Source organism: Limulus polyphemus, unplaced genomic scaffold (genome assembly GCF_000517525.1).
Source record: "Limulus polyphemus unplaced genomic scaffold, Limulus_polyphemus-2.1.2 Scaffold274, whole genome shotgun sequence".
NCBI classification, from domain to species: domain Eukaryota; kingdom Metazoa; phylum Arthropoda; class Merostomata; order Xiphosura; family Limulidae; genus Limulus; species Limulus polyphemus.
In genome coordinates, this window is record NW_013665884.1 from 78,810 (window position 1) to 95,892 (window position 17,083).

The 17,083-nt window shown below is 33.6% G+C and overlaps 1 protein-coding gene across 1 annotated transcript in view; it reads right to left on the reverse strand.

Annotated features, from left to right (window-relative positions):
• Positions 1 to 2,211: 2,211 nt before the first annotated feature.
• Positions 2,212 to 17,083, reverse strand: part of LOC106456951 (anaphase-promoting complex subunit 4-like) — a 17,802-nt gene continuing 2,930 nt past the window's right edge. The window contains exons 2-3 of the mRNA XM_013916328.2: positions 16,359 to 16,606; positions 2,212 to 4,431 (exon numbers count right to left, since the gene is read on the reverse strand). Of these exons, the coding sequence (XP_013771782.1) occupies positions 2,306 to 4,431; positions 16,359 to 16,599 (2,367 nt within the window). The 5' untranslated portion in view covers positions 16,600 to 16,606 and the 3' untranslated portion in view covers positions 2,212 to 2,305. The remainder of the gene's footprint in view (positions 4,432 to 16,358; positions 16,607 to 17,083) is intronic.

A 17,083-nucleotide genomic window follows, 5' to 3' on the forward strand; every position in this document is an offset into this window, starting at 1 on the left:
AAGTATTAACTAAATATCTGATCAACTTATTTACATAGCAACACTTGTTTACATATGACAACCAACCTATTTACAAAAGTGTAGCTACCTTGTTAAAGACCTCAGTACCACCCAGTATTAATCATTTTGTTTCACTGTGAGAGTAGTGTTTACCTAAGGTGGTTGAGCTAGCATCATGCAACAAACGGTTCGAGACACCTCAACTAAGTGATAGAGGAAAAAGCATATAGAATATGAACACAATAATAATTTTAAAAAATCAAGAAATACTGCCTTACATAGTTAGGGTAATCAGTTGATGAAACCATGCATTCTAATCATGGCATATAGGCATTTTCTACTTCTTGTTCTAACTATAGGTAGGTATGTGCAGTTGTCACATAATATGTGGTCAAGAAAGTCATTAAATTGCTTTTGTTCTAACTACCTTTGTTCTTCATCATTCTCTTGAGATAACACCTGGTCTGCATGAATGTTGACAGCAGTGTCCTCCAATGGTAGGTCAGGTGATGTCCTAAGACTACAAACTCCCTTATGTTTGAATGAAAATAACCAGTTATGTGGAAAGCATTAGTCAATCTGGGTAAATCTGATGCTGCTGTTTAAATAAGTAACATAAAATTTGTCTGTCTGGAATAGGACTCAAACAAAGCAGTTTGGAAAGTAATTTTGATCCAATAAAAGTGATTGTCTGTTGCATCAAGTAAGTACACACTCTGTGTTTGTATTTGCAAATAATAAAGATTGCTCATTGTATTTTTGTACAATTGTGTCCAGTATCCTTATTTCCTTATCAAGAACTCGGTTACTCAGATAACCATAATCACCCATTAATAGATATCTTGTTCAAATATTTTATTTTGTGAACCTATCTTGTTGCTCAAAGGGATATAATTTTAACCTGAAAATACTACATGAGTGAGAACATTATATTAAATTAGCTTTATTCATTGATTTTTTAGTCCTGATCTCTGTAGGTAGCTTGCTTTGATTACAATTTAATACTAATTTCCATCATTTTCTTTTCTGTATCAACTGAATTTGTCCTGAATAAAGTTACAGATATTAACCCACATTTCATTAAAAGGACAACTTTGTGAGATTGATTTTTGGTCATATGTGTGTGTGTGTGTGTGTATATATATATATATATATATATAAAGACAATAACCAATTTCAAAAAAATTATATTGTGCTGCACTTACCCAAATGGTTAACAGGTGAGGTTGTGGATTAGAATATTGTAGGTTCCAGCCATGATATGCAGCTGTGGGGAGCATTATAACTGTGATAGTTAATTATGCTATTTTATTAAGAATAGCCCCATGGATAGCAAAATATATTCTGATAATATACATTTAATAAAAGGCAAACAAATGTAATACATTGTCACTGGTTCATTAAGTCAATAATCTAGAAAAACAATTATTTTCAAAATGTATCTAATACAGATATCTTAAGTAATGTTAGTTCATCAAGTTAAACAGGTTTACTATTACAAAAGCTCAAAGTATGAGCCATCACCATTATTACTGACTCACAGCATGTCAATTATGGCTCTTTTTTTTTTTAAGTATAAATCATTACATTTTGATAAAGTATCCAACATGTAGACCTGGAACTAAAAATAAATATGGCACACCAATAAATGTATCACTCATAGCAAATTGAAAGTACAAGTGCCTGAAATGAAGAGTGGTAAGTAAAATGACTTGATTATCACATTGAAACTGTTTATTTAAAACTAGCAATAGAAAAGTACAATTTTCTGTGGCATGCCACCAGCTCACTTGCCACAGACTAGTGTGTTACAATACACCCTTTAGGAAACACTGATGTACAGTATGATTTACCAACTTTAATTTAAAAGATTAACCCAATTCTATAATCAAACCCCATGTAGCCTTATTATATTCTAATGTTTTGCTCAGTTTACGATTACAGTTCTTACCACTGGTTTTTATCTAATAAAACTGTAAGCATCTTCTTACATAACTACTACTGAAGGGGTTATGACTGTACATAAAGCATTACAATATCTCAATGACATATAAAACTATATAAATTGTTTGAATTAAATGAAGACTTTTAGCACTGGAGTTTGTGGTTGCAATTTCTATAAAGCTATTATGTTTCAAAAAATTCCTACAAGTCAAAAGTATTATTTTTTTGCAAACTTTATACTGCTTAAACATTAATTTTTTTTCTTTTATATCAGTTTATAAACAAATAAAATAATCAATTAGGAAATTTTTACTCAACTTTACATACATGTATACATCTTATTTCCAAAATGAAATAACCATTAATCAAAACTATTTTCTTTATCATCCTCACCAATGGTTTCATTAGTTGCTATTATGCCCGATTCTTCTCTTTCTGGAAACTCTCTTGTTGCACTTTCATCTAGACATGTGTCATCTTGGTCTTCTTCTTCATCTTCAACATCCATTTCAAAAAGCCTCACTCTACGTCGGGAACTAAAAAGCACACATGCGACCTTTCTTGATCCACTAACGGCAAACTGCAATGCTCGCATGCTTTCTAAATATCGATAATTCATCTTATCTAAGCAGTTGGCTCCATCAATAATACTTCTCAACCCACTTACCAGGTCTACATTCTTTTGAGTGTCAATTGGTTGAAATTCATGAGCAACATTCTTCAGTGGAAATTGTACAAGGATGGGTATACCTCGATCTGGAATCTCATCCTGATTTTCTACCAGTAACACTGATAAAATGTCATCATTGTAAAACTGAACATCAAGAATTCTGTGTTTCTTAGGAGACTCTACTATGGTGGAGGTGCCTTCATTAGATTCAGTATATTCATTACCAATTTCACCAAAACAAACACAAACTGCTTCAAGACATGAAGACACACCAAGGGGTTCTCGAACAATGTACATACAAGAACTCGGGACTTTATCTGCTATGAACACTATATAAAATGATGATGTTTTTATGTTTGTCACATAAGAAGTTTTTAAGTTAAAATCTGTCTTACAAGAGAATAATGATATTTTTTCACTAATTACAAAACTGTCACCTATGACATTAAATGGTCCTTGAAATGCATCATCCACTGCTTTCTCTAACTCTACTTGCTGTTGAACTAAGGACTTTTCAGGATAATGGTTAAAGAGCATGCCATTTTCATTAAACTGTGGATGTGCCTCAAGAAAAGTAATCCAGGGGTTGTCTTTCAAATTTTGGGTGAAGGTCAATTTTTCCATCTTAAGATATTGACCTACTCGCTCTAGACTGAAGGTAGACTTTTTCTCTTGATCCCATTCACTAGCAAAATTCTCTTTCAGAAAGTCTGCAACAAAGTTCAAGTCTTGTTGTGTTACCTTTGTTATCTCAGGTGGAATCGGTTCATCAGAAAGTCTCAATATAACTGTGTAAAGCCACCTGAAGAAAGCTTTGAACTTTTTCATACTATTATCAATTACTTGTTGGATCTCGGTAGCTTTCATCAAGAATGAGCCAGTGCTCATAACAGCCAATTTCACCACTTCTATGGACAATCCTAAAGCACCAAATCTACTCTCCCATAGAGCCATGCCTTTCATGTCATTAAGATGATAGTATATGGCTTGTGCTACACACTGTAAATTCTTTAACACAAGTTTTTGAATATTTGAGTAAGACAACTCAATTGAATGACCTAATTTTTTCAATCCTGATTCTGTTAAATCATGCAAAAGGAATTTTTCTAATACATCTGATGGTGTCCCAAACATAAGCAGTTCTAAAAAACCATCACTCACTGTTCCAGAGGATACTCTTTGTTTTTCTTCAGCATAGGTCATCAACTTAGAGTCAATTTCCAGAAGAATATCTTCCCATGCTTCTTCAATTGCTTGAATTGTGCATGATAAATAGTTCCGTAAACAAGCTATCTGACCATATTTTAAGGCAATAATTTGTAGTTCTTCATGGTACTGCTGAAGCATTGGAACACTGTAGATCAGTAAACTGTAAACAGTTTGTTCATCTTCCATTTTACGACCTGCTATGACTGACAATATGCTGAAATCCTCTGACAGACTACAACACACTATGGGCACATAATTTTGATGTTTGTCTTCAAACTTTACTAATAACTTTCCACAAGGATAAACACCAAAAGCATTTAGTAAAACATTTCCAGTTATTGTTCCAATTAATAGAATATTGAGATTTGTTTGGTTCCTTAGTTTCTTGCTGTCTTCAACAGAATCTTCTGCATTTTTACTTACAGAGCAGTAGCTTTTGGTTAAAGAAGGTAACTTTGGAAGATACTGATAGGATCTATCAGTATAACACAGCTGTTCTCTTTCATGCTGCTCATGCTTCTGCACCCACGCCATACACAATATACTCGATGCAACATCAATTTTGTGCAAGACATCAGAATTCTCTACATCACACAGCAATACAGTCCCTATAAAAATTGAAAAACAAACTCAATGATGATTCTACTATTATAGTGAAGAAGTGGACTGTTTACAACATACATTGTTTGATTAATATGAGAAAAATACTCTGAATCATTTCTCTACTAACCTAATAAGTACATTATTCCTTAATTTCTAGTAACATCTCAAACAGGTGAATCATGATCACCACAAAGGACTACCAACATCACTATTATACATATAACTATGTGTACATACCAGCTATGACTTGGGACATGTAACAGATTTAAAAGCACCCAAGGTTGGCTTTTTTATTTTTACTTTAGATTAGCTAGGTAGATTTATAGCTCATGAAGTAGAAGATCCTTTGTTAATGTATCATATCTACTCTTCAGAACCTATTCTGCATTTTCACAATTCATCACTTATAAACATGTCTAGATATGACCTTTAAAGTTTTCATGTTTTTGCTCTGTTTCCATTATGTTTTGGCAAACAATATGTTCTTTAACCAGCTGTAATTTACATCTTTCAGATAATACAGAAAACAACTAATCTACTGGGCTTAAAATAATAGTAGTCAATACTCAACAGAAATATGAACATGACTGACAAAATTTATAAGTTGTCAGACATTTTGTCTGGCAAGAAAACCACATTGTAAAAAAAAAAGAAAATGAAAAAAATATTTTAATAAATTATTAACTTATTCCTTAACATTCACTCAAATAATTCATTACTATAAGCAGTAGTCGATGCTATATCATCAGTGGCTTTGTTTTTTGTAAGCTCCATGTTCACATGTTTCAGTGCTTAAGAGATGAGGCATACTAATTTCATATAGAAAAATAAGGAAATCTCTAACAAATAGTTCACCTGGGTGTGTATTTTATTGACTTCATTGTAAAGATAATGTATTTCATCCAAACAATAGCATACACATCACTGGCATGACTAATAACAGGGTTATGTTAATTAGGTTATGAACTCCAACAAATGCTAGTATAAACCTTAACTCTCCACAGACCTAGAATTACCTAGAAAAGTTTTATTGTTATTCAAGTTGCCAAAATATGTATAAGGAGACTGTGATATATATTTCTCTATTTGTGTGTGTGTAATAACTACTGTCTCAATATGATTATTTCTATTAAGATTGACTTAATACTTTTATCTTCCATACTGACTTTAAATCCTGATTGAAATACAAATTGTCTTTTCAAATAAAAAAATTACACATTATATACTCAGGCTTAGTTATCATGCTTACCTTACTGTGAAAAAAGTAGTCTGCCACAAGCTTTGAAGCTCCCACCCATCTGGAATTGACTGATTCCAATGCATCTCACACTGCAAATCATCATGCAACAAATCTCCACCAATATTAGTGTGACATAATCTCTTAACGCATGTGACTCCCTCCATTCAATTCTACCAAACTATGACTTCAAGTTTTGGCAGAAAATGGAAGCACCAGTTTTCAGTGGGAAGGAAGGGTGTGAAGAGGTAAGCACTTATAGGAAATACATTTTCATTATAGGAAAATTATAACTTCTGATACGGTACATTACCTCCACTCACATAAATAGCTAGAATCGCACATTGAACAGGTGGAAGGACCGGTGCAAGGGAAAGAAAAAAACATCCTTTGAAAGCATCCAAAGGTCACTCCCAAAGAGAAGATCTTTGGAGTCAAAGATCATATGTGGGAGACCACACCACTTCTGTACCAGGTATACTCTTCGCCCAGTGTGGAAAAAGGTGTCGCAGATATGGGCAGAAACAGGGAGTAGCACATCCAATAGGGAGAGAACTATGATTGGATAGGAATCCAAACCACACGATACATGAATCTGAATCCCATAATACATAAATGTGGGTGAGAATAAAAGGATGTGCCTCCAGGTGTAGAGTGATCCACAACACGGATGGAGTAACAAGTGTATAATTGAATGAGGGAATAAAGACATCTGTAATACATGTGTGAGGATTTATTTTGATTGGTTCAGCTTTAAATCCAAAACCCACAGCCACTGGGAACCAACATCCTCATGGGGGTAATATGAGGGATCTCAATCAAAGGGATGAACTGCAATTTTGATGGCTCACTCTCAAGGAGTATGTAACATGGAGTTCAACTCATTGTCTACACCAGTAGAACACCACCGACCTACTCTCAACTGAATGGATTAGTTTATATTTTGTTTCTCATTATCTCATTCAGGAGGAAGCCTTCATGGTCCACCACCCCAGTGGCTTGGAACTGAAAAGTGGTAAGTACTCCCAAACTCCACTAAAAGAAAAAGGGGGGGGAAGCATGGTGGAGAGTCCAGAGGAATGACAACACCTGAGACAGTGCAATGGGTGACCACAAAACCCTATTTTTAAAAGCAGACCATACTGATTTATTCAATAAAAGGCATGGCAGGGATGGGCAGCTATCCCCTTCTGCTTTACCCATGCAGTCCATAGGTGAGTACAGTCTGGGACAGGCAAACTAATGAAGTAAACATATCCCGAGGATAAACCTACAAGTGATTTTGTGGAACACCCCATCTCAGCAGTGTGCATTTATTGACGATGGAAATTGTAATTGTTAAGTCACCGTGGCCTTACAGTGCAGATTTGACTAGTGTATGTGTACTTAGACAGGCACCACTCACCACAGAGCAGGATCCATAAAGAAAAAGAGGGACATACTCCTGAAAAATAAGAGGTATAGATACTAAAAATTAAGTTACCCAGTCACAGTCTCACAAAAAAGTGAAGGGTGGCAACAGGTGGATGACAGTACCCCGACAAGGAGGAAACAGCTACTCAAAGCAGATAATGGGAGATGAACATATGAGATGTAGTCCCAGTGCTCAACAGACGGAGTACCTCCAGACTATCCCTGAGGAAGAAAGGTTCGCCTTTCAAAAGTGCTTGGGTTATAGGGTTTTTATTCATTTCTATCATATATATGTATGGAAAAGGGAAGGTGCATGATCGGAGTGAAGACACCAGAAAATTGATGATGAGAAGAAGGAGATAAGGAATAAAAGGTCAATTGAAATACAATTCAAACTGAATGATTCAGGAAGGAAGGGAAAAAAAGTCAAAGACAAAGCAGTGGACTAGGGTAAGGAAATTGTGGGAAATGGATTCCACAAAAAAAAGCTTTGAAAACAATGAAGCTACCCACAGCATGTACTGGATAGACAAGGTCCTCTGGAACAGATCGAGAAGAAATGTGGAAAATGGTAAGAAACGTAAAAGTCAAAAGGAATATACTACATGAGCCACAAAAATGTAGGTGAAGAAAAATGATCCAGAACAAAGGAAACAAATTGAGCCAAAACAGCCAAGAAACCCAGATGTGTGCCAGCCAGGAAAGATTAATCAGAAAGACCAGAACTGGAGTGACATGGATGAACAAACATTTTGGGAAGAGAAAAAAACTAATGTTATAAACGGGATGTAATCCTGTCTGAATGTATCAACAGCCAGGGCATGAGAATAAAAACTAGAGACCAAAAGCAAAAAAGGTAACTACCTGAAAATTAAAAAATAATAATTTAAAGTTCATGTGGAGGAATACCTCACAGGAGGCAGAGCTACCAGAAATTTGGAGAATCGAGAGGTCACTCCTTAGGGGACAGTGTGACGGGACGGGAAAGTCAATCAGCAACAAGGGCAAAAGCACCTGGAACACGCCCCTCAAGGAGATGTATGTCAAGTGTGTAGGTTCAAAAAGGGAGATCTGCAATCTTCCACAAAAGGAACAAGAATGAGTGTCCCTTTGGCGAGTGATAGAATCCACCACAGTCAAATAGTCGAAAGGAAACATGAGTAGTTAAATCCGGACAAAAAGAAGAGAATGAACGAAAGCACACTGAATTCGCAGAAGTGCCAGGATGTGAAGGTGTAACAAATTTATTGTTATGTATTTATTTTAATATGAACATTGTTTAGATTAAGTTTATATTTAGAAACATACATAGCTTATACTGTTAGATAGGTATTGTGAAACTCCCGCCTATTCTCCAAAGTTATAGAAGATTCTCGAGAGTAAGAATCAAACGTATACGTGTGTATGTAAATGCTTTAACCAGTATTGTTACATAAGACTGAATTTTCTAAAAAACGTTCCCATGCCTATAAATAGAACCAACGTGCTGCACCAGGGAGAGTGTGTCTATAATTAGTTCACTATATATCGGTGTGCTATAAAACTTTAAAAGCTATTTTAAAAAAATCATTTAACTTCAGTGGATTCTCATCGGACATTAGTAATTTTACAAAGACATATAAATTCATCGTGGAAAACCTAGTGTGTGTGGGGCCAAGGACAAAGCTAGCTAGCTTCCCAGCAGATCATATTTACATCTAGTCATAATTAACTCGCTCATCGTGAAACCTCGATAAGATATCAAGGAGGTTCCAGACTAGAAAGAAACCTTTATATTGTTTGTAAGTTTGTGAAACTTCTGCTTATAAATCATTCTTTGTAATAACTATTTGTAATAATTGTTATTGTAAATTGTACTGTTATGTGTATATTAAAATGTATTTGTGTTAAAAACGAAGACGGTGTGTATCAATCTTGTTGGCAAATATCGTAAATTGACTAAAATATCGGCATATATTTAAATACTAAATCCAAAGTACAATTTAACTACTAAATTTAAATTATCAGTTAACTCGGCTTCAGACTATTCAAAATTCTAATACGTAACAAAGGTGATAAGACATTTTGCCTGTAGACCATTGTCCTGAAGCCTCCTACTGATCAAACCACATTCCCAACCTCTGGAGATGAACATCAAGGAAGAGAAATGATCAAGAAGAGGGGGAGGAAGTGATAAACCCAATAGCATAGGGGATATGATCATCTATCAACTCATATAGACGAAGAGGGAAGGATGAAAATGAATAGGAAAATCAAATGAATGGCTCAGATAACAGAAAACTCCAAAGAATGTATTCAAATAGGAGAATAAATGGTCCTGATGGAGGGGTGTTTAAAAATAGCCACCCAAAAGAGACTAGAATGCAAGGTATGGAAATGGAAAAACATATCCAACTAACAGAGCTGACTGTGGAAGAAGTATATGAGCATGTTAAGACTACCCCTGTTTGGTAGACATCCAATGAATGGTGTATGTGGAAATCAGGTAAAATGCAGACCACTCACAAAAGATATATGGAACCGAAACAAGTCCAAAAGGCAAGGAACAAAACTGGGACCGAATCATGTGGTGAAAATACCTAAGATAGTGTCCCGACAAATGGAAATAAGAATGCATACTGTAGGCATTCCCAGACATCCAGAAATAGCTCATCCAAATGTGATTAAAGACTAAATATGAAAATGGAGAAGACCCAAGAAGCAATTGAGGTTGGACTGATCAATCCAAAACCCCAATCAGCATTGAGCGTACAAGATGAATGGAGAAAACCAGTAGGTAGGACAGGTAAAGGACGGATAGTTGCCTGAGATGTAAAAGAATAAAGATGACAATATTTCAGAATAAAACAAAAGAGCAACTAAAAAAAATTGAATATAGCATGATTGATACCCACATGATGCAAAATGTACAGGAGGAGCCCAAAAAACGGACCAGTAGAGGAAAAGATCTGACTGTAAGTCCCACCCAAGAAGATCCCAAAAGTAAAGAAGCCATGTGTGGAGGGAGAGAACTGAAGATGGCAAGCACTCCAACATGGAAAGAAAGAAGGAGGAGATATCCCAAAAAATCCCTAAATATAGATGGAACACCTAAGAAAGGAAGTGGAAAGTAAACATTACCTGTTGGTAATACAAAGCTGAAAAGCTAGGTAGGAGAGAAAATGGATAAGATTAACAGATATCCAAAGGACATAAAATCAAAAAGAAAACCTGCCTAATGGTAAGCTAAGGCAAGAAGAGATAAACCCTGTATAAGGTGAGGCTTGCAAGTACCCACTCTCAAAAGAGACACACAAAGTTCATCATGAAACAATGTCATACTGTGAAATGTGTAAAAAAAAAAAACTTAGATAAGCCTAGCAGATTCTGCAGTAGAGGTCTAAAATGCAATCCATGATAAGGTGGAGGAAAATTAACAAAATCTGGGGCATCTGAAATGAGTTCAGCCATTATAGAAGGAAGGCAAGCAATATTGGGAGCAAGTATGATGCACCTCAACCCCCCAGGGGCCCACACAAACGAAATAAAGTTTAATAAGTATAAATTCTAAATTAAATGAAATTAATGGTAAGAAATTGTGTGGTGAAACAAACATATGCAATACATATTATTTGTTGAAGAAAACAAAATAGTTAACCTAACTATTGATTAACCCGAAAGTATAACCACAGGTAAACCAAAATTAACAGACACTTATTAAGCCTAAGCTAACAAGATATTAAACTTTATAAGCAATTAACCCATAAGTAGAACTACAGGTAAACTGAAAATAACAGACGTGTTAAGCCTAATCAAAGAGTGCAGGACAAAAGATATTACTAAGGTCTAAAATAAAAATCTTAACCTAACAATAAGTATGTACAATATTGGTAGAAGTTCGTGTGGACACCAGCTCAAGGGTTCCACACAAAGCAAGAAATATAAAAGATAAATAAAAACAAAAATGAAATAAATAATAATTTATAAAATGAAATAAGCATGTTTTAACAATAACCTATGTATGAGATGTAATGTATGAAAGAAAAACAACATAGTTAAACGAATGATTGATATACCAGTAAGATGAATTACATGTAATCCTAGAATAATAAAGAACCCTGGTATCATTGGTTTAAGAGAAAAGATACAACTAAGCCTAATTTCTAACCTGAACTGGGCTATGAGTATTGACCAATCTAACAAAACTTGTTATAGAATGAAAATAACTACAGGTAATAATATTAAAAATAAAATTATAACATTTTATCATTCCAAAGTCAGTGGACTGTATGTCAAAATCTGTGGACCCCTAAACTCGAGGCAAGGCCCAATGAAGGTCAGCTCATTTGACAATCAATCTCCCGACGAAGTAAAGCCGAACATCTTCCCGCGGAGTACTGCTACCTGAAGCCTGTGTAATTATGCTGATGGAACATATAACCTCCGAAGTGGTAACGTAGAATTCATAATGAAAAATGAATAACCAAATACAACTGTGTTGGGAGAAATAAATAAAAAGTTTTTGTAATGAAGTAGTAAGTTCTGTAATCGAGTAGAAATATAAAATAATTCCACTTCCGAATAACTCAACTAGTTACAAATATCACTATTGAATATTCAAGAGCAAACTTGTTGAAAGAAGTGAATACAAAGATACAGAAAAAAATTAAAATAAACCACTTGAAGAGAATACAATCTAAACATAAGAATACACGAGTACTGCCAAATGAAAAGTGACAGTTCAGTAGAATTGAAAAGACGGAGTCACATGTGTCAAGACAGTATGTCACACTCTTATTGGTGGAGGGTTGTTGTATGATGATTTGCATTAGAATCAGTCAATTCCAAATGGGTGGGAGCTTCAAGGCTTGTGGCATTTGCAATAAATTTTGCATACAGAGGGAAGCACTGAACAAGAATGGCTATTTATGTGAGAAGAGGTAATGTATCATATCAGAATTTATGGTTTATTTAAAATACTTTCAAGGGTAAAATTTTTTTTAAGCACTTGAAAAGCATTACACATCAGTATTCAATGTTTTGATTGGAGGTTTATACTTTCTGCAGGAGATTTATTAACAACACTATGGTAAGTACAAGTTAAAATAAGCAGGAAACAACTTGTGTGAAATCAGTATCTCTGATACTGTGTTTCATAAGAGAGCACATTTAACACAAGTTTTTCCTATTCAGTTTAATTTTTGCTTTCCACAGATTCACTACTTATTTCTTTCATGAAGTTTTAATATTGTTTATGTTTTCAAGTTTCCACCTTTTAAAATAAAAGATATGCTAACAAAATGCATACAAGTGTGGTATGCTTGTTACAGTATTATCAGTAACTAAAATAAATACTGATTTTTAAATACATACAAGTAAAAATTATGAGTTTTTGTGTTTTCAGGGTAATTTTGTGTACATGTAAGTTATCATGACATCATTATTTGTTTTAACTAGTAACGTATGGTCTAGTTATCCTGAATGTTTACATGAAATTGCTGTTGAACAAAATGCTATGTAGCACAGTGTACATGTAGATTCAGTGTCAAAAACTGAGTATCTTCTTGTATTATACAAGGTGTTTAAATCTTAAACTAATTGTTAACTGAAAGTTTTAGATAAATCCTTCATAGCATTGTTGTTTTCTAGTTTTTGTTTCTGTAGGTGTAAGATAAGCTCTTTGTATCTACATTTTTTCAAGATTATGTAGAAAATAATGCTAGGCAATAACCTGTCTAAAATTTAAAGCTAAGACACCACATGTGTGACCTGTCATTTAATCATAAAAGGAAAACTTCTGAAAAACCATTACTTATAAGAACTTCTGAGTGAAAGTAAAGAAGAGTGTATAGTAATATACCAACCAAACTATATCTACTATATACAATACCAGTAAGGCCTTTTTCTCAGTATAAGGACTCTCCAGGTTGGTTGGGTTATGACATTAGTGGTTGAGATACTATTTATTATCATCAAATTGCATGAACAACTGTTTCTGGATGAATTAAATTAAGTTGGTGAAGTGTAATGTTAATCAATTTTATTGAAGTCACTACATATCAGAACTAGTGTAAGGAATTTCTACCGTATATTATTTATTGTAACACCATATAGTTTATTATTTTGTATTTATTTTTACTTGATTTAACTTATTCATAAGGTGTGTCAAATCAGCAAACTGGTATTCTTGACTATGTGGTATTATTGATCATATGAAACATGTTGTAATGTTTCTCTGTAGATTACTACTTAGACTGGTGAAAGATTATCATTTAAGTTATCTTTTTTTTTCAGTATCTATTGTGTAAGCCAGCAGTTCCTAAACTGTGGGTCACAACCCACCAAGATATTTTTATTTTAAAACTATTTATAAAATAATGATCTTGATATGTTTTGAACAAACAGAACAAAAACACAAAATATATAAGCACTACTAAACTTTACTGAAATGTATTAGAACTGTAATACTCCCCCACCCAAGTGATCATGGATCCCAGAAAATTGTCTTAATACTCAGGTGGGCCATAAACTAGTGTGAGCAGCATTAACAGATCAATTAAAATAAAACAAATTGAATTTCAATATCAATAATCAGTCTGATCTTAGACCTCCATAAGTTTCATGCACAACTCAGACCAAAGGCCTGGTAATTTAATAAATCTGGCAAAATAACAAACATAGAAATGAACTTGAATTGAGCAAGATCTTTTTTTTTATCACTAACCAAGTGTTTATCTTGCACAAGAAACCACAGTTTATAACTTACTCAGTTTTTGTCTATACTAATATCTACCTCTTAGATATATGAAATCACTGAGCTAGTATCCTAAACTTATACTTACTTTTTTATCTACACCTAACATCTAATATACGTCTCCTGACCATATAAGCTAGCTTTTCTGCAACTTTGGAGTCACCTTGATTTTAAAACACAACTACATTTTATGACCTATAACTAATCCAAACATGGTAACTTAATGTTCTGGCTCTAAATGTACATTATTTTGAGAAAAAGTGTTACTAATACATGACTCATAAGTCTGCTGAAACATTGCCTATACCAAGATAAATCTTTTGTGTCATAGGGAAGGTATTTAGTCACACACACACACACACAGGTTGGTCCAAAATTATCTTTCCTATTTTAAAATTTAATAATTAAATAACTAAAGAAATACAACCATGCAATTTTCACCATCTTGTAAACAAACTCAAACAGTTTTTATTGTCATGTTGTATTTTTTCACTCCAGTGAGTAGTGTTACCCCGTAAAATGGCACCTTTGCAATAAAAGGTTCAATGTGTAATTTGACTTGCAGAGTACAAATCAGTGACTGTGGTGCAGAGTAATTACAGACACCAGTACAGGGAAGAACTATGGGGATATGTTATGGATATCATGTATCGCACACTATAGCAAACACCACAGAGCTGAAGACAGGATAACAGGTGCCACTGCCACTATAACTGTGGACATGTTGCCGTAAACTTGGACTGAAATTGAATATTGGTTAGACATGCTGAGAACCACTAATGGTGCACTCACAGAAGTCTACTGACATGTCAATAAAAACTGTTTGAGTTGGGCTACAAGATGCTGAAAACTGCATGTTGTATTTCTTTAGTTATTTCATTATAAAAGAGGAAAGATAATTTTGGACCACCATGTATACCAGATTATTCAAAAGTCACACCCCATATTAGGGCACATGGCAAGTGACCTGTTGCATCACAAATGTTCTGCACATTTCTCACTAGTTGCAAATAATAAAACTGCCCTCTAGTACCTAATTAACCTTTGGAATTAAAATTACCAGAAGTTCTACTCTGTAACAAAACTACAATTTGAACTATAAAAAACAAAATGTACAGACAATATCAAATTAAGGGTTTAAACTAACTCTGAAATATTCTCATCTGGAGAGTCTGATACAATTTTATTGTATCATTTATAAGTTTAATCAGATAACAAGCATATGGAAGGATGTGATGGAAGAACATGACACACCAGTTACTCCTTAGGAGCGTTAAAAGATACATCAATAACTTAAACAACCCCCTGGGTAAAGAAACTGCTGGTAACATTAGTAATACCATATGCAAAAATTTAAAGTATACAACTTAAAAAGCAATTAACTTTGGAACATTTTAAAAGTGGAAAATGTCTTCATTGTCAAAGAAAGTATCCCACCTCAAAGATCCAGTGTAATGTATGAATTCAAGTCTAATTTGATGTAATACACAATACCAAGCATCACCTAGGAGATAGGATAAAATAACATATTCAAGCTAAATACTTTCATTCAATGACAGGCATAAAGAAGGACACAATGAAATAGCATGACACACCAGGGACTTCTCAGGAATTAAAAATGTTATCAGGCTCTTTAGAAGAATGGACATAATGCACCAGAGAAGATATTCTGATGCTGTAAAGAGAACCACAACTGAACCAAAAGAACTGTACAATTCCTTTGTTATTCAAAATATAAATGTGGTGTTGTAAACGTATGTTCATCTTTGTATATTCAAGTTTACTGATTTGCCTGAAAATGACCTAAGTCATGATCAAAAGCTTGCATGATGTGGTAAGAAAGACTAAACATATTTGTTAATGAACAAGTCAGGTTCATATGTCTACCCCTTTTTCTTTTTGGTTCCTCAATAACAGATTTAATTTTAATCCTCTGTGTAATTTGTTTTAGCACAATAAGTTTTGTTTTTAAATAATCACAACTAAATAAAAAATTTATTTGCAATCTTTTTTTATGTAAATTACTGAGATAATTTTATTCCTTTCATGTTAATTTTGTGTAAAGAACTATAACAGTTGTTTGTTAAGAAGATAAAATAAGAGCTCCCTCTAAACTCATTACAATCAGATGATTAATTCAAGATTAATCATTGTTACATCACATTTTACATTATAAGTGTACATTTTAAAAATATTTCCCTTGATAACTGTAGAGCTGGGCAATTAACTCAATTAACCAATATAATCAATTACCTATGAGCATTGATTACATCAGTGTCATGTGAAGTAATTCATTAATTGAAATTATGATTAAATTGATTATGTCATAAAAATAATCAAAATCACTGTTTCTGATGATTACTCTTTTCGATCATTTCAACCATCCAAGTTCCCGATAAGAATAATCAATTTGTTGAATGGAATCAATTAATGAACCCGATTATTAATGGATTATTAAAGTCAACTAATCAACCAACTCTAATTAACAGCATTTTATACAAGGTATTCTTACAAAGGAATTTGACAACCACTTCAATCTTTTTTACTACCTGTGTCATAAGCCACTGCTAGAACTTTCCCATCTGGTCTCCAAACCAGCACCTGTACTTTGACAGTATTATCTTTTCCTTTTGGTGGAGCCAGAGACCACACTTTTTTCCAAGACAAACGATGTAACAAAACTTCACCTTGCATTGTAGCTAAGGCAATGAGGTCCATTGTTGGAGACCACACCATCTGAGTAGCTTCTGATGGGACATGTCGTTCATCAACTTGACGAAATGAACACATTGCAGTACTAAGATGTTAAAAACAAAAAGATACAAAAAATCTAAGACAAAATAATATTGAGACCCTACTGATTTTTTTTAAAACAATTGTTTAATACTAGCATCATTTAATTTCAAATACAAAATAGGAAGTTTGGTATAGTAAAGTTTTAAAATCTAGATATAACTAAAATTTCAACACGGGAAGAATACACAAAATGAAATGTAGCTTTTCATGTAATATATATAGTAGTAAATTTAAATAATGTTTTAAAGATGGGATTTATCTTCTTGAATGATCTTACAACAGCATTTACCAAACTTTTGTCATCCATGCTCCTCCTTTAATAAATATGTTTTCTTGCATGCTCCCTTTTTTTTTAAATGAGTGAAACAGTAAGTTAAGTGATGAAATATACTACACAAATACATATTAAAATGCTATATGTGTTGTAGTAATTACTTATTAATATTATTTTCATTGACAAAAAATATATTTAAAATGC